The 24,531-nt window shown below is 45.5% G+C and overlaps 3 protein-coding genes across 3 annotated transcripts; 1 reads left to right on the forward strand and 2 right to left on the reverse strand.

Moving 5' to 3' along the window:
• Positions 1–4,050: 4,050 nt before the first annotated feature.
• Positions 4,051–11,242, forward strand: LOC124666160 (DEAD-box ATP-dependent RNA helicase 40-like). The gene is made up of 9 exons (XM_047203510.1): positions 4,051–5,206; positions 5,453–5,665; positions 6,258–6,326; positions 6,821–7,090; positions 7,683–8,033; positions 8,254–8,531; positions 8,654–10,085; positions 10,202–10,340; positions 10,885–11,242. Exons 1-7 carry the CDS (start codon positions 4,061–4,063, stop codon positions 10,074–10,076), a joined length of 3,750 nt encoding a protein of 1,249 aa, XP_047059466.1. The 5' UTR covers positions 4,051–4,060; the 3' UTR covers positions 10,077–10,085; positions 10,202–10,340; positions 10,885–11,242.
• A 3,655-nt stretch (positions 11,243–14,897) lies between these two features.
• LOC124661541 (DEAD-box ATP-dependent RNA helicase 18-like) lies at positions 14,898–18,068 on the reverse strand. The gene is made up of 10 exons (XM_047199403.1): positions 17,778–18,068; positions 17,465–17,701; positions 17,112–17,360; positions 16,931–17,010; positions 16,728–16,833; positions 16,491–16,604; positions 16,306–16,404; positions 16,068–16,157; positions 15,719–15,969; positions 14,898–15,426 (listed from the first exon to the last, which is right to left on the reverse strand). The coding sequence occupies exons 1-10, from the start codon at positions 18,066–18,068 to the stop codon at positions 15,012–15,014; spliced, it is 1,932 nt and encodes a 643-aa protein (XP_047055359.1). The 3' UTR covers positions 14,898–15,011.
• Positions 18,069–20,633: 2,565 nt separating this feature from the next.
• LOC124660456 (probable protein phosphatase 2C 1) lies at positions 20,634–23,113 on the reverse strand. Its single transcript, XM_047198268.1, has 12 exons — positions 22,946–23,113; positions 22,701–22,752; positions 22,545–22,624; positions 22,274–22,355; positions 22,099–22,169; positions 21,924–22,003; positions 21,740–21,837; positions 21,422–21,545; positions 21,254–21,336; positions 21,093–21,141; positions 20,922–20,989; positions 20,634–20,837 (listed from the first exon to the last, which is right to left on the reverse strand). Exons 1-12 carry the CDS (start codon positions 23,053–23,055, stop codon positions 20,754–20,756), a joined length of 981 nt encoding a protein of 326 aa, XP_047054224.1. The 5' UTR covers positions 23,056–23,113; the 3' UTR covers positions 20,634–20,753.
• Positions 23,114–24,531: the final 1,418 nt, after the last annotated feature.

Below are 24,531 nucleotides of genomic sequence, written 5' to 3' on the forward strand. Positions count from 1 at the left end.
GGATATTGTGCAGCTTGGTGCTGCTCCTCCTCGTTCTGTCGCTTGTGAGAATCATGATTATATCATGCGATTCTGTGACTTTATGATCCAAAATGAGTGGAACTATTATACGATTTTGCATGGTAGAATCTAACATTTTACGATTCTAGCAGTCCGCGATCCTACCATAGAGGTTCCGATCCACCATTTTCTTTTGTGAACTTGGAACGGGCGGTCGTGGCTAGGAGGTTGCCTCCTTTGGTCATGGTGATTCTAAAGAAGGCAGTTGACAAGTCGTGTGTCGACATGCGCTAGATCTGCGGTAGGAAGCTTCCAAGCTGCTCCCGAGAGTGAATCCACGATGGCTTTTCTTCCGCTACCATCCAAGTTCTAAGGGCAACCACCCCCACGTTGACATCGGTTCTCTTTGGATGACGACTGAAGGAGAAGACCAACCTCTAATCTCCTATGACAAGAAGGAGGCCCATGAGATCCAATACATTAGTCCCAATGCATCGCCCCAAGTGGTTCTGTCCCTGGCAGCTTTTCTGCTTGGTTGTGTTGTGATGTGCGTATGCTGGTGAGGAGATAGACCTGCTTGCGTTTTTAGTTTTACATCTAGTGTTCTTTGTGCAAAAAAGTATACATGATTGTAATTCCTTTTTCTTTTCTTTTGGTCCTCCATGTACATGATGTTATGCCACCGCTAAATAAAATCTTCTGCTCCCTTCGATCGGGAAAAAGTGTTAGGCGGTTAATACAAACGTGTTCTACAAATAAACCCTTCTAAAATCATAAAAATGTGGATCCTCTGCCTGTTATCGAGTTGGTCGGTGAGAGAGCGGCGACCATCATACTACTGAGGGAGGAGTGAGGAGGGGCGTCCAGGTCCGGCGCGGGCCGAGCGGCGCCAACGAGACCTAGCCATAGTCATTCCGCCTCGAGCCTCATGGCCCTCGACGTGTTATAGTTGCAAGTACCTGAGCCGCCAAAGATTCGTCGACGAAGCCGAGGCGTAGGGAAGGAGGGTCTACCGATGACGGTGGAGTACTTTTGCGGCCGACGAGGAAGGGAGGGGAAGGGGCAGGTCCGACGGATTGGATAGGGATCTTGGTGGGGTGGATGTATAAAGAGATAGTGAGAATGGGCAACCAGAACGAGAACTAGGGAGATGAGTGGGTCGTGTGCGCCTCCTACTCTCCTCACTGTTTTTTCAACCTCTGTTGTTGGCGCGAGAAGAGGATAAGGTGGACTACGGGTTGGGGAAAAAGAAATCAGGAGGTTGCTTTTGCAAAATAGCCTATCTAACTCTTTTTCTATCTAACTCTTTTTCGGATCGAAGGGAGTAGGTCCATCCGGGTCTATCTAACTCTTTTTCGGATCGAAGGGAGTAGGTCCATCCGGGACAAGCCTATGTTCATAAAACAGTATATGTAACATGGATGCCGCTAGAGTGGGTGAATAGGTTGTTTAGAACTTTTACGATAAAGGCTTGAACTGATGTGAAATAAAACTAGCTTTAAATTTGTTAAACACAAAACCTATATAACTAAGGTTCACCTATATACACTAAAAACTTATGCTAAGTAAAACAAGCAACTATGTGATGGCAACATATATAACATCAAGCACGAAACTATCATAAAGTAAAGTGCATAAGTAAAGAGATCGGTTATAAAAATAATCGAGGCACACAGAGATGACGATGTATCCCGAAGTTCGTACTATTGCGAGTGCTACTCTCCGTTGGAAAGGTGTGGAGGCCAAAGCACCCCCAAAGGCCACGAATGTCTCGACGTATTTTTCTTGAGCCTTCCCACCGAAAGGGGAGTCCATTATCCACTATGGAACATTGATGGTGGTCACCGAACACATACAAGTTTGGCGCAATCTACACAAATTCACTGGAGGCTCCCAAGAATTGCCACGAAAGTGAGAACCTATGTTGTGCAGATTCCTCAAGCGTGAGGCTTTCATGGCATTCTTCATATGGATGGCAAGCTTCAAGCTCATGATTTCTTCGAGATGGCCTATCTTAAACTTGCATAGTATTTCTTCTTTCCTCCTTATGTTGATGTCTTGAAGATACACACGAGAGCTCCCTCCGTCTTCTTTTTCAAGACGTACTTTTCACTTGGTCTTATTCATTTGATTTTTGCATCCTTGAAGGTAGCATATGATTCAATGCAAACATCAGTCCATGGAGATTGTCACTAGTTACTAAAACCACACATGTGGTCAGCATACACATTCAATAATGCAGGTTACATGCACTTATCGCAAACGTAGTGGTATGAGCTATGAGCTGAGATGCATGACATACTTACCTTATCACCGCCAGGAATCCTAAAATATGTACAATACCAAGTAAAACAACTTTTGGCATGATACAAAAAATATTATGGATTTTGCATTGTAGCCCAACTCGCCAACATGACGTTTGAGCAAGACGGCATACACATTTTGTTAGTGGTAATCAAACAGGGATAATTAATTAGACATATACTCATTTAACAATGAAGAAGATATTTTTTAATTAATAAAACACATAAGACAAGTAGTCATTTTCCATGAGATTTCACCACCGGTTCTATTCATGTACTGAGTCTATCTTGCATGATTTTCGTTTCACTTCCATTGGCCTCCTCTTTTATATCATCATTTTTATGCCGGAATGCCATGGGCTAGGAAAGGTGAAAAGATGGCATCGAATACCCTACCAAAACTTTCTTGCAAAATTACATGCTAGTGTTTTGATTGCTCAACTACATCGTCGTGTGATATTCATTCAGGCGAGGACATAAATGGTGTCGGTGGTATCTCAAAAGCACAAGAGCTGTATATAGAGACGGTGACAAGCATGACCCAATGTACTACATGAAAAAACGAGGTGCAGAGTGGCGGTATTCATGACAAACCAAAGATGTACCGGGACATTTATTTTGTTGCAATAGGTTTAGTTTTGGGAAATATTGCTACTCTTCCCAAGTCGAGAAAAATGATGGTTGTACTCCAATTTTCCCGGAGATTGTTGAATTATGTGTTTGACATTATATATGTTTTTTTTTAGAAACATTATATATGTTTCACCAGTGTTGTTGTGAACCGTGTTCTAGTTCCAGTAGAAAGTAAAAACAGTAAAATTATATGAGAGGCGAGGTGTGATGGACTGCGTTTGTTCCTTTCCAACGCAACACCGAATCGAATCTCGACTCTCCATCCACCGTAGGTCACAACGCAGCGGGACGATCCTGACCGTCCAAACCCACCTTCCGCGGCCAGGCAGAGTCCTCTCCAGTCTCCACCGCGCCTGACCTAAAAAAAGATCCGCAATCCGACCCATTGCGGCTCTAAAATCTCTCCCCTGCAGCCTCCTCGCCACCGATGTGCCCTAGACGAGCTGCCGCCGCGCTCGCCGTAGCTTAGCCTCGCCGCCGACGCCCCACCCCACCCCACCCCAAACCCCAGCTCTCCGGCGACGCCGCCGCCGCCGCCTTATCCCCGCAACCAAACCCCAGGCCACTCAACCCCCAAACCCTACTGCTCACGCGCGTCGCCTCGCCCGCCGGCAGCCCACGCGCGCCATCGCCGCCCCCGCTCCGCCTCATTGCTTCCTCGCCGCGTCCGCCCCGCCGGTCCCCCATTGGGTTACAAGGTACGAGCTCTTGCTCTGTTACTCATCTAGTAGTGGTTCGATTGTTTCACCCGGAACTAACCGTCAGAAATTTCGGGTGCGGACCATCTAATAGATCCGCCGGTGAGCATGGCGGGAGCGGAGGCCGCAGCGGACACGTCGGGCCCGCGGTTCGCCCCCGACGACCCGACGCTGCCGGCGCCGTGGAAGGCGCTCATGGACGGCGCCACGCTCTACTACTGGAACCCCGAGACGAACGTGACTCAGTACGACAAGCCCGGCGCGCCGGCGCTGGCGCCTGTGCCGGGGGCTTTTGCACAGCAGGCGGCGCAGCTGCAGCCACAACAGACGGCGCAGCAGCAGCAGCAGCCACCGTTTCAGTATCAACCTCAGCAAGCACAGCAGGTGCCCTATCAGCAGCAGCAGCAGCCGCCGCAGCAGGAACAGATGCCGAACCAGCAGGGGCCGCAGCAGCCACTAGCGCCTCAGAGTCAGTATCCAAACATGCACCCGCAGCAGCCGGCGCCGTACCAGCACGGTCCTTACATGCAGCCCCATCAGCAGCAGCAGTACTCGTACCAGGTAGGCCAGCAGCCGCAAATGCAGCAAAACCCCTACAGTCAAGGTCAGCAGCAGCCGATTCCGCAAGCTGCTAATCAAGGGCAGCAGCAGCCAACGATGCCGCCGGGTGGGTACAACCAAGGGCAGCAGCAGCAGCCGGCGATGCCACCGGGTGCCTACAACCAAGGTCAGCGTCCACCGATGCCTCAGGGTGCCTACAGCCATGGTCTGCGGCCGCCCATGCCGCAGTCTGCCTACAATCAGGGCCAGCAGCCGCAGATGCCGCAGCATGGTTCTTACAATCAAGGCCAGCAGTTGCAGGGGGTAAGGATGCCGCAAAGTCAGCCGCAGCACACGCAACAGTCCCCTGGCTTCCATCAACCTGTCCAGGCGCCACAGGTGCTGCAAGCTCCGCAGTCTCAAGGCCTTCAGATGTCCCCTCCGCAGGGCCAACTCCAGCATGGCTTCCCGTTCACCCCTCAGCAGGGGAAACAGCCGCAGCATGGCCACGTTGGTGCCCATATCAGCCAATTGTCACATGGGCAACATAGTAGCGAGGTGAAGGGTGATGCAGGAGGTCTTGAAGGAAAGCAGGCTGGCTTTTCGTTACCACTTAGTCAGCAGCGTGGCCAAGCTCCTCTTCCAAATCAGCAGTTGCCTTATAGTCATCAACGTCCTGAAGCCCATAGTCAACTGAATATTCATGGAGTTGGAGGGCCAGCATATCCTGCAAAGCACCATCTTGGTGGGTTATCCCCACGCGAGACTAACAACACTAGTTTTTCGAGCTCGCCTGCTCACATACATCAAGGTGGACTGGATACGAACTACCGGCAACAACTGGCTAGCAGCCATGTAGCTCCCAATCATATTGCTCCTTCACCAGGTCGACCTCCAGTGGGTTTCAAGAGGGGCAATAGTGAAGATCAGTTTGAAAAACATGAGCCTCACACGTCTGGGAGGTTTGATGGAATAAGTGCTCCCCATCAACAGCCAAAACTTGCCGCTCTTCCGCCTTCCCAAAATCATCTGGTAATATACTATAGGATACTGTTAGGTGTCAATGAGTTCTGCATTTATTTATCTGTTACTACTATAGTTACAATCTTACATACGTTGTAAAGTTCCCTGCTGTGTTATTTATCTTGCATGATTGTGTATATGTTGTATACTTCAAATTACAGTTCTTATGGCTTGAATTCTTTCTATCAATGCTGTGCAAATTTGCCTCTGTTTCTGAAGCTTCCATCAGTAACTCTCTTGTTCATAATCTTGCAGCAGGATACGAGGAACGGCCCACCATATCCTCAGCCTGATAACTTTGGTGGTTATAACATGGCACCTCCACATTTAGTACAAAACCCACTTAACAATGGTCCGTTTCCTGTCGGAGCTTTAACAAGACCACCACCCGGAACATTTCCTCCTCCGGATTTCCCTAGTGTTGCTTCAGTTGATGCATATCGTCAGCACCATGAAGTCACGGCAGTGGTATGACTCAATTGCATGGCTGTATTAATTAACTGAAATACGACTCACATCTTAAAGTATCTCCTATGTTGATAATTCTCTTTCTCTTTGTCCTGTTGCCTTTGAACTATTGTTGACATGCTGCTCTGAATGCAACTTAACAGATATTTCAGTGATTTGACAACATGGTAGCATCGTTTATGTTCAAGATATACTAGCACATATGAATAAATCTGATATTTTAAATGTGATGAATACTTCTCCAATTAATCACAGTAAAATTTATGTCAATACAGAGTACAGAGGCGGATATTTCTAATATCCTACCTTCAAATTTTAGTATGTTCCTACATAGATACAATCTATGGAAATACCATTAGGCCATTAAAATGCATTTTTATTTGATTTCTCCTTATTTGTAACTCATGATATCTGCAGTTGTGTGATATGATATGGGACCTAAAGTCTCTATGGGGTTTACAGATGCATATTTACTCTACTGTCACCATGTCACCTGTTGATTTCTTGTTGAACAACAAATGTTCTATGTATTTTTTTTTTCATTTTCCATAAAGCTTTGTCACATGTTATTCTGTCTCTTAAAAATATTCAGGGTGAGAATGTTCCTCCTCCGTTTATGACATTTGAGGCTACTGGATTCCCTCCAGAGATACTGAGAGAGGTATGCTTTCTCTTGAGTTGTGCTTTACTACTGGCGCTTGGATTGTTATATTGTTTCTCTATTTTTTCCTCATCTATAAGTTCTTGTCAGCTTGGGCCATAAAAATGATTCATTCGAAGACAAAATTATAATTTGCGGTAGTGTGAACACATCACGTGGTATTGCTCATTAGTGCAGCGCATGCCATATGCTAGTAGGGTGGATACCATATAATTTAGTTAGTCCCATTATCTGGGCAGCGTAGTAGCATACTTGTGGCTATTCTGTGCTGACAAGTATCAGAAAAATTGATGTTCTTTCAGAATATAAAATGTGGCTGAGGTTTCCTGCTTCTTGTCTCGCCTCTGAATCTACAAAGAGCCTCTTCTTCAGGCCTTGAGCTGCTTAAGTAAGCAGCCATAATCATTTAGGATAGCATTTAGCATTTTTTTCATCATAGATAGCGTCTTGCTGCAGATCTGCATGTCCTTATGATTCTTTGTTCTGCCATTCAGGTCCATGCTGCTGGCTTCTTAAACCCCACTCCGATTCAGGCTCAAACATGGCCTGTTGCACTTCAAAACCGGGATATAGTAGCTATTGCCAAGACAGGATCAGGGAAGACACTGGGATACCTTATTCCTGCTTTTGTACATCTGAGTAGATGCCAAAACAATCCAATGTTGGGTCCTACAGTGTTGGTTTTGGCACCTACACGTGAGCTTGCTTCACAGATACAAGATGAAGCAATTAAGTTTGGTCGATCATCTAGAGTATCATGCACTGTAAGTTCTGACCTTTCTTTTGTATGAGTGCACATGCTCTCGTTTATCTTGAAGACACTGGATGCCAACTTATCATAATCACATGGATTTACATTTAGAAGTGCTAATAGACATTGGATGCCAACTGATCATAATCATGTGATTACATTTACTACCTCCATCTCAAAGCTCAAGGCTTTTATTTTTTTGAAAAGTCAAACCAAGTAAAGTTTGACCAAACTTTTAGAAGAATCTATCAACAAATATGATATTTTGTAGATACCATATGAAAATATAATTCATTATCTATCTAATGATATTGATTTTGTATTTTGCATGTTAATGATTTTTGGTAAAAACATAGTCAAACTTGACATAGTTTGACTTTCTAAAAATAATATAAGCCTTAAGCTAAAATACGTCTTAGACTAGTTTGATTCTGGACAAAAGGTGCTGTCAATATCGAAACAAGTCTTATCTTGGAATGACCTTCCATGAACCATTGTGCCTCTTTTTTTGCCTTGTAGACAATGTGCTATATTTCCCGAGTTCTGTTGCTAGATGATGTATCACAATCCTAAAATGTATGCTAATTATTTATTTATTTTCCCAGTGCCTGTATGGAGGAGCTCCAAAGGGCCCTCAGCTTAGAGAACTTGAGCGTGGAGCAGATATTGTGGTTGCTACACCGGGACGACTAAATGATATTCTGGAGATGAGGAAGATAAGCCTCCATCAGATTTCATTACTTGTGCTTGATGAAGCTGACCGCATGCTTGACATGGGTTTTGAGCCACAAATACGGAAGATTGTGGATGAGATTCCTCGTAGTAGACAGACTCTGATGTACACTGCCACTTGGCCAAAGGAGGTTACAAAAATAGCTGGTGATTTATTGAGAGATCCTGTCCAGATCAATATTGGAAGCATTGATGAACTTGTTGCCAACAAATCCATCACGCAGGTAATCCTTATGGGCACCCAGTATTCTTTGTTGTTTGTCATACTGGATGCTTGCCTTCGTTTATTATCTCTTACAGTGGCTACTGCCAGTTGGTGCTCAGTGTCGCAATAATGTTGAGTTGTTTGGAAATGGAATTCTAGAGCACCCAACTTTGGTATAATGCATTTTATATACTATCATTTAATCCATTTCTAAGTTTCACCTTTGGATATGGATGCAGTATGTAGAGATGGTTCCACCAATGGATAAGCAACACCGTTTGGAGCAGATTCTTAGAGCTGAAGAAAGGGGTTCAAAGATCATCATATTTTGCTCAACAAAGAAAATGTGTGACCAGCTTGCTCGTGGCATTGGTCGTAGTTTTGGCGCTGCAAGCATTCATGGTGATAAATCGCAGGGTGAAAGGGATCAGATTCTCAATCAGTTTCGGACTGGTCGTGTTCCAGTATTAGTAGCCACTGATGTTGCTGCTCGTGGACTGGACATCAAAGACATTAGGTGAGGCCTTTTGGTTGTCACATGTTAAAATCTTATGGTGTTCGATATCTCTTCACATCAAGCCCAATGATGTTTATTAATTTTCCTGTTTCTCACTGTTTTCGCATTTTTGTTTTTTTAAGGGTGGTAATCAATTATGACTTTCCAACTGGGATCGAAGACTACGTGCATCGCATAGGGCGCACAGGAAGGGCTGGGGCAACTGGAGTTGCATACACTTTCTTCTCTGAGCAAGATTGGAAATATGCTGCTGACCTGGTCAAAGTCTTGGAGGGTACTAGTCAGGAGGTACCTCCAGCGCTGCAACAGATGGCTGCTCGGGGTGCACCCGGAGGTCCAAGAAACCAGGCTGGTGGCATGAGCCGTTGGGATGGTCCTGGTGGTGGTAATCGTTTTGAATCTGCCGCTGGCGGCCCTGGTGGTTACGGTGGAGTTAGGGAGGTCCCTGGGGTCTTTGGTGGCCGGGATGGCCCAGGTGGATTTGTTGATCGGGGTGGCCCAGGTGGATTTGTTGACCGAGATGGCCCCGGACGCTTCGCTGGCCGGGAGGGCCCTGATGGCTTTGGTGGTCGGGATGGCCCTGGTGGCTTTGGTGGACGCATGGGTCCTGGTGGATTTGGGGGACGGGAGGGTCCTGGTGGATTTGGTGGACGGGAGGGTCCTGGTGGATTTGGTGGACGTGATGGTCCTGGAGGATTTGGTGGGCGGGATGGTCCTGGACCCAGTGGCTTCAGTGGGAGAGGGGGCCGTGGGCCTGATGGCTTTAGCAGGCGAGGTGGAGGAAGTCCTGGTAGATTTGGTGGTAGCGGTGGCAGGGGCGATTCTCCTGGTTTTGGTGGACGTGGTAGGGGTGATTCTTCTGGTTTTGGTGGACGAGGCCGGGGTGATTTCTCTGGTGGACGTGGTGGAAGAGGGCGTGGATTTGGAGGACGGGGACGTTCTGATCGTTTCATCTCAGATGGACGTGGAAGATATGATGATCGTCGAGGATTTGGTGACAAGGGTCGGGGCAGGAGCTACAGCCGTAGCCCAGATAGAGGCCGCTCGCGAGGCTATGATAGAAGAAGTGATAGCAGGAGCCTAAGTAGTAGGAGCAGAAGCCGTAGCAGAAGCTGGTCACGCAGCAGGAGCCGCAGCAGGAGTTGGTCACGTAGCCGGAGTCGCAGCAGGAGCAGGAGCCGGAGCCGTGATCAGGGTGCAGGACCAGAACGCAGGCCACGGGCAAGATCTGGCTTTGATGTGCCGCCACCTGCAACTGAAGCTGGACCTGTTTTAGCTGCGCCTGTACCTGTACCTGGACCAGTAGCTGATGTTGCTGCACTCAAACCTGGACAATCGCTCGCCGATGCATCTGATATGTCACCTATGTCGCCTGGTGGCTTGGTCCAGGTCCAGGAGGGTGGACCATTCATGGGTGGGGGCGATGCCAAGGTCAGCAGCGCGCAAGCTGACCAGCCTTCCCAAGGGAAAGATCTTGTAGTACCACCAAGCTTTTCTGCAGCTGAAAATTTTCCAGGTCCTGCAGTTCAGCAGGATGCCCCATGATGTCAGCTGGTAAGCATCTGTACAATTTTGTGTTTTACAAGTTACTTTATTTTCCTGTCCATTCTTTATTTTATCTTCATACCCGAAACGCCCTAAACTTCGCTGCTTTTACAATCGATGTGTAGGAGTCCATCAAAATGATGACTAGGAGGATATCTTATGCACCGTCAGAATATTATTACATTTTCCTAGCTTTTACTTCCCAAGTTCTAGGTGGTGCAATGAACATAGGTGGTGCAATGAACATAATCCAACCAAGTTAAGGTTGAACAAATTTCTACTTTGTCATTTTTTGTTATGATGCTTCATGTAAGTTTGCATGGTAGTTTATGGGACAATTGTCTGCTACTTGATCTGTCTGTTCTTTTTACATGGAAGGCGAACATTGGGATTTTGGAATACATGAACATTAAAGTAACTTGCAGGAATAGGGAGCAATCCACCAATGGTTGGGGAAATATTGTGAATACATGGGTACGAAAGGTCACAAACTAAAGTAGCTTAGGTACATGAGAGTGTACATTTGCGCTACCGCATCTGCACTGAAATCGCGAAAATTCTCAATCTAAAATTATCCTTTGCAAACCATGTTTTATACTTCATGTGTGTATTGGCTATATGCAATGAGAAAACACTTCTTATTTTCTTATAATGATCTCAATGAGAACTTTTGGCAGTTCTACTTCGAGGTGCTGTAGCTTCAGTTTTGTATAGCAGATATCTCTTGTCTGTACTTCAATCTTGTATAACCTGACATCGTGGTTGATGTGGATGATGCTCATATATTAATATCTTCATTGCATTTTAGGTGATGCAGTGCCTATGGCAGCGATAGACGCAGTGGCACCTATGGTCCTCGTGTTGACAGCCGTTCTGAAAACATTGATGTAATTGCAGAGGTTGTCATTTGTGGAACCAATTCAATTCCTGTTCTCCAGACTTGTACCTATTATGCAGGTGTCTGATTATCCCGGACTCCTGTTCGATTATTGTCACACCCTTGTTGGTCGGATTTTTTTTTTTTTTTGCCTTCTACGGTATTGATGATTGGTCTATGTTATGTAAATTTTCCCCTAGAAGCAGCTGGATAAATGCTGGAAGATTTGAGATGTTATTTCCGGTTTGTGCCGTGCTGTTGTGATTGTACAATTCTTTGCTCTTGGTGATTGCTTTTGCTGGTTTGTTTCTATATTTCTGGTATAATGATCATATTGCACTGTTGTCAATTGACGTCTTTTATCTCTTAATATACCTACAGAAAGTTACATTTCTGTCATCAACTTTGCTTGTTTGTAAATTGCCTATCAGCTGCCTCGGTCGTGCTCGTGTACACTGCATGGGCGAGCACATGTGTATTCATGGGTGTATGCAAGTGAATAGCCAAAATTTTGATGATTTTTTTAAATTTTATGAAATAGCCATAATTGCGTGTTTACTTTGTGGAGAAACCTATCCTTCTGGACAAATGGACGTGGAGGTTTAGTTGGGTGGAACAATTATATGCTCAGCCCAAGGTCATCTGATGCAATACAAGTGTCACTACTATTTTGAAACTGTATTTAGGTATTTTTTATTTTGAGTACCCATTGTTAAAAACCTGTGCCTGCCCTGATCAACCACTACCATTTTCTTTGCTCCGCGACTAGTTAGGGGAAGAAGCTTAAAACTGATCGGGAGAAGTGAGGGTGAGAACCATGCAGTGTGAGCTTATTGCTACAAGTGCAAGGCAAAGCCCATGGTATACTACCTTCATCCTAAGGGCATTTCCAGCGGGCCGACGCGAACGGACGCTGAGTGACCGTTTGCGTCCGCGCGAACTGGAAATGCGTCTGGCACCACCTCCAGCGGGGCGATGCAAAGTGACCGGCCGTCCGCGGAGACGCAAACCTGGCCCAAATATGCGCCAGGTTTGCGTCTCCGCGGACGCTCGGCGATCGCGCGGAGCGTCCGCTTGCGTCCCCATGGGCCCTCATGGCAGCGACCTAGGTTCGATCGGCCTCGAATTCACAACACGCGCCGGTGTGGCAACCGCGGCGACCAACCGCCGCAATGGAGCGCCGAACCGCCGCGGAAGAGCAACCGCCGACCTCTTCATTATACGCGTCGCCGTTAATCCGGGCATATTATAACCCCCGCGTCTACGGTAATTCAAGTTCAACCGCCTCCTTCTTCTTCCTCTTCTTCTTCTTCTCCAACACCGGCACGCCATGAGCGACTACACGCTGCCGTCCGACTCGGAGAGCGAGGGCAAGTTGCCCGGATTTCGCATTGGTGGGAATCCCTGCGACGCCAAGCGATCCGGGCTCCACGCCCAACGACCCTGCCTCCACGCCGAGTGAGGACGAGGAGGACGGAGGCGGCAATGGCAGCGAAGGCCAGGAGGAGGACGGAGGCGGCGCTGCCAGCGACGCCGAGGAGGAGGAGGACTCCGACAACAAGTTCGCCCGGTTGGAGGCACAGGAGGAGGCGGACGACAAGGCGGCGGCAAGGAAGAAGTCCAGGGCGCTGGCGCGGGCGGCGCGTCGGCGTCCGTTCACCGACGACGACGACGAAGACGCCGTTTCTTCCAGTTTCAACTCCTCGACGGGCGCGTCGTCCTCCAGTTCCGACGAGGAGGTGACAAGCAAGAGGCGCAGGAGTTTCGACGACGAGGCAGGGCCTTCTAATAAGAAGGCCAAAAAATAGTTTTAGTTTTTATGTTTTTATTTTTTTTTTTTTTTTTTTGAGAAACACAGTACAAACGCAGGCGCTCACATACACGCTCATACACTCACCCCTATGAACGCACACACGCACACCCTACCCCTATGAGCACCTTCGGAAGACCGAGCCGGCGGATTGGATCTTGAAATTGACGAAGTCACCACGGAGCGCCTCGTTGTCGGCGAGGAACGTCGCCTCCCACTGAAAGAATATTCCGCCTTTATGAGACACACAGATGTCAAACCTGGGGTTTGAACTCTGGTGGGCTGGGGGTACAACCACCCTCCTAACCACCCAACCTCAGGTTGGTTCTCTTATGTTTTTAAATTTCTTCTTCTTTGTATGTTAAATATGTTTGAATCTAGTCGATTGAAATATCCGGTTAATTGTTTAGGCTATAATCTATTCGATTGGACCAACATGACATCATTGAGTACAACTTTTTCGCGTTTAAAACTTGATCATTCAACAAAATTGAAAAGAAGTAGCACAAAAAAAAAACACTTGCATGTCCAAAATGTGTCGGACCACTGGAGGTAGCCCCCGATGCAAACGGACATTTTGCCCCTCGCGGTCATTTTGGCATCCGTCAGGCGACACAAACAGACGCGAGCGGACAATTTAGGCGTTCGAAATGCGTCGCGCCACTGGAGATGCCTTAAGGTTTAAGGTCTATATTTTTCAGAAGGTCAAACGAATTAAGTATGATCAAACTTCTAGAAGAATTTATGAACAAATATGATATTTTATAGGTATCTTATGAAAATATATTTCATTATCTATCTAATGATATTAACTTTGTACTTTTTATGTTAAATTTAGTCAAACTTAACATAGTTTGACTTTCTGAAAAAAAATAGGCTTCAAACTTTGGGATGGAGGTAGTATAGCTGACGCCTACAGTGAGAAACTCCACGCGATGATGCAATAATGACTGGACATTGGCGCCAACAGGGTGGTCTTCGAGACTGATTCCCAAGTGCTAGCATTGACTGCTGATGCCCTAATTTCTCCCCGTCGGAGGAAGCGATCCACGATCTGCAGATCCATCACGTAGATTGATACCCTGGGTAGAGGGTATGTTGCCAACGTTGCGGTGGGCAATTTACCCTCAGTTTTCGTAATAAAGCTTTTGATGATTTCCCCAAAAATGACTTGTTGCCACTGGAGGTTTGTTCAGGGAAACAAATGTCCAATTGGCGTTAGCATTCATCGAGACTAGAGTTCTCTATATGCCACGTGAGTGTAAAGCCAGCACATATCCTGGCGGGGTTAGGTGCTTCAGGAAGCTATGGTATGCATTGTGTCTGGTTAGACGATGTTCCCGAACTTGTAATCTCAGCCACGTCCGGCGAGTCTTCCGAGCTAAGTTAATCCATATCAAAAACGAAAAGTTACCAATACTTGTAAAAGAATAACTTGTTTCACTAATAAGTACTCCGTAGAATTCTAAAACGTCTTATATTAAAAAACGAAGGGAGTACTCAATACCTGCAAAAAAAATACTCAATTGGTTAGTCAAAAGTTTCATGCTACTTACCTTGACTTCAGTTTCCGTGGGAACTGTGTAATGGCCCAAAATTTCATTCTTGTGTGAGCATAAAATTGTTTACCATCAAACTGTGACTCATATGACCTGCAAAGCAGTCCACTGAACATTTTCCTATGACCATTTCTTTGAGATGATGAATTTGATGGTGTACCGGCATATGTTGCCAATGCTGTGTCGTGCAATTTACCCCAGTTATCGTAAATGTTTTCCCCTACAGAAGGAAGTAACTAACACTTACCAAAAAAATAAACTGCCTCAGTAATAACTATTCAATGAGCATGCCCATGTGTGATTGGTTAATAAAACATAATAATTTACCTAAAAAACATAATAATTTCTTTTCTGCTACGTGACGGGAACTCTATTGGAGTCACATTTCATTCGTGTGAGCATAAAACTGTTTACCATCGAATAGTGACTCCTCATATAACCAAAGCAGTCCAGTGGAACATTTTCGTGTGACCATTTCTTTATGCTACGGCACTAGTGTTAGGTCATATCCATGGCAATACCAGAACAGTCCACACTCTGTAAATCAGCGTCAGATTTTGTTGTCGTGTGAGCATGAAAATTGTTCATCATCATCAAAGCAGTAACTACAGGCGACACAGAATCGGCTTCTTCACCGGCTAAGCAAAGCAAAGAACAAAACTGGCAAAATTTCTCAGTATAAAACATATTCATTTTCTCCTGTTCTTCAGCTTACTACTCTTTCCATCAAATTTCCTAGCAGACCCTCCTCTCGTCTTCCCTCCTCTCTGCTTGAGTTTCTTCTGCTCCTTTCTCCGCCTCTCCATCCCTTTGTCCTCCCCGTCCGAAGAACCTCCACCGTCTGAGTCTCCGAACCCGGTAAGCTTCTCATACTCATCCTCGTCGATCACCCCCTTCTTCAGCTTCTTCAGGAGCCGGTACTCGTGCGTCAGCTCATCCATGTCCTCCTTGGTCTGGATCGTCTGTCGCTGCTTGCCCGTCTGCTTGCGCTTTGGTTTAAGAGGCTTCTCCCGAACTCTCCTTTCTGGCTCAGGTGGCTCTTGAGCTAGCTCTTCCGCTTTTCTTTTCAGTACCTTCTGGCGTTGCTTCTCTCGAGTTTTGTCCCTGCAGAACCAAGACAGGAAACATGTTAGTCCTCGCAGCTGGTTGGTACTAGCATTCCAGCAAAACCAGAAGTCAGCTGACTCTGAGATCACTTCAACATCGACCTTTGAAATCTAAACATGTTCAGTACCAACATTAACGTAATTTGAGGAAGGGTTTTATTTAGACGACTGAACATTCAATTATGCACGTCTTATAGTAAACACTAGCACTAATCACATTGTCGTACTACTTAAAGTAATTGGGTCAGCAAAAACTATGCATATAATGCTGTTGTGGCCACAGTTCTTACTTGAACTTGATTTGTGAAAAGTTGACGTTGCTGACAGGCATAAATCCCTTCAGTGAAAGATTATTGTGCTTCACTTCTGGCATGGATGGGATCTGAAGTAAGCCATACTCCATGGCCAGCTTTCCTACTTCAAGTCCTTTCCAATTGAAAATGTACGAGCAGTGATGCTCCTTGTATGAACGAACAAATGATACAAAAGCTCGAAGCCCCTTTTCCATGATATTACGATCTTCTGATGCAGCTGCTCTGATCTGCACCATAAATTAGTCCACAATCAGCACGACAGAATGATATTTAAGTGATATCTCGACTCAAGTGGGAAACCTTAATTACCAACAAAACGACCAACCTGTGGCACAATATCTACAATATCACTGGAACACTCCCTTTCCATGAGAGGTACACCTCGAAGCTTTAAGAATTCAACATAAGAATCCTCCTGCAAAGGAAGTAAGTTTAGATGTCTTTCTCAATAAGACAACCAGCATACAAAACACAATTTCTGCCGATACAAGTAAATACTTTAACTAGTACTATGTGTAGTATGTTGCAATTCGGAAAAACGAGTTCGACACAGAATACATTACCGTCGGCAAGAGAAATACAATAGCATCTCCTTCTTGATCATAGCGGGCAGTGCGACCTGCTCTATGTATGAAAACATTGGGATCTTGAGGTGGATCGTACTGGAAGAACAGAATACAAAATGTTAATTGATGGCTCCATGTAAAGAAAAAGTTAAGAGGGGTAGAAAAAAATATTAATATGTAACCTGCACAATTAGATCAACATGTGGTATGTCAAGACCCCTTGCTGCAACATCAGTGCAGACTAAAATACCACTTGAAAGAGCAGAAAATGACGCCAGAGCTTTCTCACGAGGGCCCTACATACCGAAAGAACAACATGGTGGCAATTAATACAAACAGATAATACCAAAATATGCCAACATAAAGCCCACATATTGGGCCATTGGGTTTTACAACAAAAAGACATATTTTGCTATAACCTGTTTCATCTTTCCATGGTAAGGTATTACTGGAGAACCTTTAAGTAAGTTGAGCATTGGAAGAACAACAGACCAGTAATCTACACAGGCACATGTTGCAAAATATCTGCATTCGGGCAAGACCAAGGTGCACAAATTAGCACAATGCTACACACAAATTAAATATGCTGAGAAACCGAAATTTCCAAGGATCCTACACTTACACCATGATTTTCTTTCCGTTGTTGTGCACAAGGAAATCAACAAGTTGTGATGATTTCTTTGATGGTTCACATATCATATACTGCAGAAAAAACAAGATTGTGGTTCACATGCGGTAGATGTCCACAAAATCATGATAGACGATAAACAACCAACTGCTGTACAAAAGCAATCTCGCCATACCTCCAACCGGAGCCCCAGCGGCGTCTTGGATGGACCAAGATCTTGCTGAGCAGCATCCTTGGCCTCCGTCTTAACCTGGACCCTCACGGGATTCCTCAACCCTGCTTTTGCCAGCTCCTCGACAGCCTCAGTCTGTGTAGCGGAGAACAGCCCGGTTCTCCTCAGCTTCGGTAACTTTGAAATAATCGAGGTGACCTGCTTCTGGAAGCCCATGTCCAAGAGCCTATCCGCCTCATCCAGGATCAGTATCTGCTTCCAAGGGACACCAGAAATCGAAACAACATCAGCATACTCCCCATTTGCGCCAAAGCAGAAACCAACCAAAGACAGGTCCTTTGTTCCCCCAAAACAACCTCGAGATTCTTATACTCCAGGGAGTCCAGGCGCTCCATTATGTCGAAGAGCTTCCCGGGTGTGCCGACCAGTATGTTGGCGCCCTCCTCCTCCACCTTCTTGAGCTCCGCCTTGATGTCCAGCCCGCCGACCAGGAGGATGGACGACACGCCCTTGAGCGTCGCGAAGAAGGGCTGCGCCACGTTGTATATCTGCGACGACAGTTCCCTCGTCGGGGAGATGATGATGCCCAGAACCTGCACGAATTCGGCTCAGCTGTTAATCATCAGAACTGGAACGCTACACTAACAGAGAAGAGGGGACGGAGGCGACCTGGTGGGGCTTGGGAGGCGAGGGGAGGCGGCGGAGCATCTCGACGACGGGGACGACGAAGGCGAGGGTCTTGCCGGAGCCGGTGGCGGCGTCGACGGCCACGTCCTTGTGCGACAGCAGCAGCGGGATGGTCGCCGCCTGCACGGGCGTGCACCGCCGGAAGCCGCCGCGCTTCAGGGCCTCCACCACCTCCGGGGAAATGGCCGGGGACAGCTCCGAGAACCGCTGCTCCGTCAGCGCGCGCTTTTTCCTGGCGGCCGCCGTCGCCGGCGAGGTGGAGGAGGAGGCCATGGGGGAGCGCTGCGTTGCGGCGGTTGGGAGGGTTTACCTGGCAGTTTAGGTCATGTATTCTGGGTCGCACGCAAACGGCTCTCGTAGGCGGTTTTTGAGTATACGTAATCTACATCTGTTTTTGATTCCCTTTTCCCCTCCGACGTATTTCGGTCACTCCGTTTACGTCAGGCTATAGACGCGAAATCAGCCTTCAGACAACCATTGATCGTTTGCATCTGGCCCAAGTGGTCTGACGTATTTTGTCCGTCCAGGATTGAGTTAGATTTTTCATCCAAAATAGTGCAATATATGAAACAAATTGGCCATACCAACAACGACAATATAGGTACGACGGTGGAGGTGACCCTCTTCTTCGCCGGAGAGGGTCGGCCTGCGGTTGGTGGTGGTGGATCTATCGATCTATCACCGCGTTCCGACGGCGAGATGGAGATGCTTGGAAGCCGGCGACGGAGTTGCCGGTGGAGGGTTGGAGTGGCCAGCCCGGGATGGTCGCCGACGTGGGGTCCGACCCGAATAAAGGCGGTGGTCCTAGGGTCTCTCTTGCGTGAAGAGGAAGACCTACCGGAGGCCTGGACTCGTGATCTAGCCGGAGTGTTGAGTTCGGAAGGCTCCGCCGGCGAATGTAACGATGCTTTTTGCACGGAGTTTGCTTGGATCGGTGGTATTCGGTCGTGCGCACCCATGCTTTTATTCCGACCGATTGGTTCTGGAGGGAGCGGCGCGAAGCTCTTTTTCTGTGTTGACATCAAGTGACTATGGATCCATGATGAAAGTCGGAAGAAGAGAAGTTCATGAAGGCCGGATGGGAGGACTAGCTAAGGGAGGTTCAAGTCTCCGCGCTGTTGAGGGACTTGCTTGGTGTTCCGGGCTTCACAGCAGCGGTATGAAAGTGGGGGCGACAACACAGGTGAAGTTCGAGTCCTACCTTTCGGGGTGAAAGCCCAAGGTCCGGCCTTAGCTGGTTGTGCCTGGCAATGACCTTGTTGGAGGCATTGTTTTGAGAGCGGGGACTATCTTCGGGGTGAAAACCTAAGATCGTTGATCGGGCGACGATGGTGTTAGCGCACTTGTTCCCTTCTTGGAGGCGTCGTTTTTGGAGATTACTGTATTTCAGGTGTTGTCTTGGCGGTGGATGTATTGCTGTTGTTAGGCCCGAGATACTGTAGCGGGACTTTTATTTCTTAGTTTCCTTTTTCTTTTTTTGGCTGTGTGCATCCGTAGTGCCATTAGGGTGGTGCGTTGTTGCAGAGGCTGGGTGTAATTGGTATCGTTTTGATATTAATATATTCCCTTTATCGAAAAAAAGTGCAATATATGAAACAAATTGGCCATACCAACAACGACAATATAGGTCAAAATTCTTTATTATTACATTGAACGAAATACCAAAGTCCAGATGCATTGCCATGAATGAAAATACATAGAGCATAGTTCATAATTAATAAATAGAACGAGATGAGATTGACTACTCATCATTCTAATGGTCAACCAAATCCTTCCGGAGGCGTCGGGACTTCAACATTGCTCAACCAGCTCACCCTGAAAGTCACATCCGAGTTCATTAGGATACTCCGTCTCGAAGATCATGTTGTGCATGATTACACAAAATGTCATCACGTCATGCATGGTCTGAAGAGACCATGTTTTATTTGGGTGAGGAACAATAGCCCACTAAGTTTGGAGCACACCAAATGTTCGCTCCACATCTTTCCTGCAAGCCTCTTGCATCTTGAAAAATCTCTTTTCTTTCTCTATTTGAGGATTATGGATTGTCTTCACCAGTGTGGTCCAGTCAGGATAAATGCCATCAACAAGATAATATGGTTTGTCATATGCATTGTGATCTCATAGCTCACCATAAGAGTTGTGGGAATTGGCCATGCCAAAAAAATAGTGCCAAATCCATAAATCTTGTGGTGCCAATGCTTCCCTCGGTATGGCCACTGTATTGACATTGCCATCAAAATGGTCAGTTTTCTTCCACTGCATGCAATTAATGCTACCGATCATGACCGGAAACCCTTTAGCCTCACATCGACAACAGCCATCTAGTGTCCTCAACAGTTGGGGCTTTCAAGTATATGTAGCTCTTTATTTCCAAACACTTAAAATTCGTATTTCAAAGTTTCAAAAATATTCAAAATAAAATTTTGTAGGTAACGAAATGATGAATACTACGATGGTGTAAAATCTCAATACAAACTTATTTGTATTTCCGGCTACACAAAATTGACAAAAACTGAGAAATTTTATAGTATTGAAATGTGCACTATTCGCTATAAAATTTATCAGAATTTGTCATTTTTTGTGTAGCCTAGAATATGAAGTAATTTGTATTGAGATTTTACACCATTGTAGTATACATCATTGGCTATCTCTAGAATTTTATTTCAGATTTTTTGAAACTTTGAAATATGAATCCTGAGTGTTTGCAAATAAAGAGCTACGTGTAGCTCGGCCTCCGTTTGAAGTTTAAAGTTTACCTGTATCCAATTTGACATGAACAAAACCCATTGGAACTTTGGAAAATTCATAGTTTGTAATAACTCTGAGATTCATATCTGTACAAACTAAACCCAGTCCAAATAAATTATATACGCATGGGTGTTCATAAGTACAGTTCTCATTAATTTCTTTGCACTGCTGCGAAAAATAATTTTGGTCAATATATACAACTCCTTTTCATCCCTTCTGTTCAGCTGATGCAGTTGCAGTTGCAGCGACAGTGACCTTTTCAGCTCCTTTCTCCCGTTCAACTATGGCACCCTGCAAATATGACACAGCATAAGGAATCTCAAGGTGAAAGATGGAATTAGTTGCTATCAAAACCAAATGAATTTACAGGTCTACCTCATCATCTGGGATCACCACTATATTCACTTGAGCGACAATGACCGTAATGTCATCCATCTTACCACCTGCGCCAACCAAAAGAAGAAAAAAAGTGGCATCGTGAGCTTGCTGATTTTTCTGGTTGGAACAGAGCATGGCATGGGGTGTAGCTGGATAACGACAGCATACCTGTTAACTTGGCTCCAAGTAGCTTCTTCCACCAAGGAACATCAAAACCCTGAATGTAAGTAACAGGAATGAACGGTGTGATATCCATTTTTATAGCTAACAGGTTGTAGAAACTTGTAAAGGGTGACAAGAGAAAAAGAGAAGATGTAGTTGTTTCGCACCCTACTCCGTGCCTCCATCGAATAGGGTGAATCAAATCTTACATCCACTGAATGTTTTCTCGCAAGCTCCGCCAAAGCTTTCGCTGTGAAAACAGCAATGTTTTTAGAGGGATTGGAAGGAATGGACCATGCATTTTACGTCTGCAGTTGCAGAAGTGAGAGATTTACCAGATTCATCTATCCCTGGAGACTCAGAAATGACAGCAAGAATCTCTTGATCAAAGATGTTGTCAAAAAATCCATCTGAGCCACTAACTATGATATCACCCTCCATAAGATGTACAGTGCAAACCTGGTACATAAACCAAAAGAGATCAAAATCAGAAAGGAACAATCTTCGAAAAGACTGATATCTTTTTTTTCGCTCTATCTACCAGTGTAGTGAAAAAAAAAAAAAAAAAAGACCAGTTATACAACAGCCGTGTCACAATACCGGCGCTTCAACAACAAAAAAATAACAGCTGATTCAATTTCATAAATATATACCAGTGCATCCTTATATGTTTGACCAATTGCCTCGGAGCTTAACTGGTATGGACAATCAAAGTAATGTTCTTGAGGGCATGTAGAGAACATCACTTGTCCTGTATGTTAATGAAGAGAAAAGGTTAGAATTGGTATGAAGCAAGCATGCTAATAACCTTAAGATACATATATTTTCCGTAAACACCTTTTCGAATAACTTTCAAGCCACAATCTCCCACACTTGCAATTTTCAGAGTCCCAGTCTTCTCTAGCATTGCGATGATTCTGTTATCATCGCACATAATTGTATAAAGTTTGACATGTATGCTAGAAAAACGAGTGATATATAAGGCTGTAAACACGGTAAGAATAATGCTTACGCTGTGGCAGATCCAGTGGAAGAAGTTGCAGCATGAGCCTTCATTAGAAGAATCTGAGGATCATGACTGACCTACAGATGATAGAAACTTCTAGGCTATATTAAATTTGTTGCAATAGTAGTACATGACATTGTACTTGAACATATTTTATTTAGCAGTACTAACATGCAAATACCTCTTCATCCTTGAGAAAAGTAGAGCTGTTTGCCATAAGCTCTCGAGAAAACAGAGCTGGATTGACATTCTTTTCTGCCCATCTGTCAGTAGATAAGAGAATGACTAGCTGGATAAAAGCCATGTGTCAATGCAAATTGCTAAAAGCAAATACATCTCTTGCAAAGTACTCGAAGCAACCCAAAATACACGAGAAAAGAGCAAAGCATTGATCACAGTTTGCTGCAGCGATTATCGAAATAAATTGTTCATTGCCGGTGAAGATGGCTTACCCTGAAACACCATCTGCAATGGCAAATACTCCACCACCATCATCACCCACAAAGAAAGCATCTTCACCTCCAGTCTCAACCTTGACAATTTGAAAAGTTCAGTAGCAAACATTGGCAACTCTTTTCAGTGTGTACTATTTAACATAAATGTCTAACCTTTCTTGGGTGTGGGATTACATGAGTTCCAATAGATAACACAGATTCCAGCCTACAATGATAGATTCACATGACCACATGTTGTTCTTCAAGTTACACAGGAAATCCCCACAAATACGAAAAGGTAAAAAGAAAATCGTTCTGAATAAATTATACTGCACCCAGCACAATCAATTTTGGAAACAATTATCTGATACAAAGCATAGGGCCAAAAGGAGAAGGTGTGGAAGGAAAGGGGCGTATACTTGGCAGCGCGGAGAGGAGAGAATCGCGACAGTCGAGGCAGAGGGCGAGGATAGGGGGAAGATGCGGTGGGACGCGGGAGCCAGAGTCGGGAGGCAGTGGAGGCCGCCATTGCTGCTCCGGATGCTGCTGCTGCTATCTCCTCCGTCGGCCGCTGCGAATGGAGGCGCTAGTTGCTCGCAAAGGGATAGTGGAGGCAGGGGGGCCACGCCGCCGGATTGCCTCTCTTTCAGTTTGGTCCTGGATTTTCCTGCCAATTCATTCAAAGCATATAAAAAACTCAGTGGGCAACGAACGACAAACACAGTTACTTATATAGACAACAAGATAAAATATTCCATTATATTTCTTGGAAATATCCTTTCGTTCCACTTTATAAGTAATAAAGCAACCACACTCGTACAAAAATTGAGATCAAGTTATAAAGATAGAAAAAGAGTATGTTAGAACAACAACGCAAATATGATCAAACTACAATAAAAAGCGAAGAGCCTCAAATATGGATGGATGGCTAGGCTAGACAAGACAGGGAGACGGTGCACCTCCTCAAGGAAATCTCGTAGCATGCCTTCCAAATGTAATCTGTCCCGTTGTGTACACCACGAGTAACATTGCTGCAAAAATGTTAAGAGTTTGAAGATCGAGTCAGAATCACGCCGTAAGAAAAAATTCTCAATAACCATCTTATTGTGAATAATCTAAGGTTTAGGACATCACAACAAACATCAACCAGAAGATATGCACCCAAACGGCAAAACTCAATATGTCAACGACCCGACCCCGCCAGTCAGTGGCTCAGAGGAGGAGGAAGCTGACAAGAAGCACAAGAGCAACATGGGCCGGCCCAAGTGGCATAGATGGGCTCCTAAATGGCACACCGGCGAAGAGTGGGCTAAATGAAGACAGCCACACGAGAGACGCGCTGGAGATGCTATTGAGGTCGTTTGGTATCCATCATTTGGGCCTGAAATTCTGGAATTCATTTTGGAATTCCATAGGTGGGCTGTTTGGTTGTCACAGAATTGGATCATCATTTCATTTAGGAAATCCAGCAAAATGACACCATGGGTAAACACAATTCCAAGCTGAGACCTGTCATTTGCAATTCCTGTGACATTTGCAATATTGAATTATGTTGTCATTTGCAATTCTTGTGACAACCAAACAAGTGTCCATTTCTGGAATTACAATGTAAATGAAATGAATGCATGTATTCATTTCAAAATGCTACAAATGAAATGAAAGCCTGGCTTCCAAACGACTCCTTAGTGGAGTTATTTACTTCTGTAACAGATTGGCTTGTAAGTTAAGAAAGAAAGGACCGGCTGATGCCGTGTATGAACTGGCTGTGAGGGAGGATGGGTGGAATACAGCCACAACAACTCAATTCCCCAATTCGTGTGTTTGTTCCCGTGTGATTTCTCTGTAGGGATGGATTGACACCAATCAACAGCCAGTATGCATCACTGTTGCCACCACGGCGAGCCCAGCATCAGCTGCAACCATCACTTCCACCTCCTCGTGCTAAGTGGATCTCTAAAACAGTGGAAGAGAAACGAGCGGAACAGCAGAAGCATACACCTCAGGA

Source organism: Lolium rigidum, chromosome 6 (assembly GCF_022539505.1).
Source record: "Lolium rigidum isolate FL_2022 chromosome 6, APGP_CSIRO_Lrig_0.1, whole genome shotgun sequence".
In the NCBI taxonomy this organism is placed as follows: domain Eukaryota; kingdom Viridiplantae; phylum Streptophyta; class Magnoliopsida; order Poales; family Poaceae; genus Lolium; species Lolium rigidum.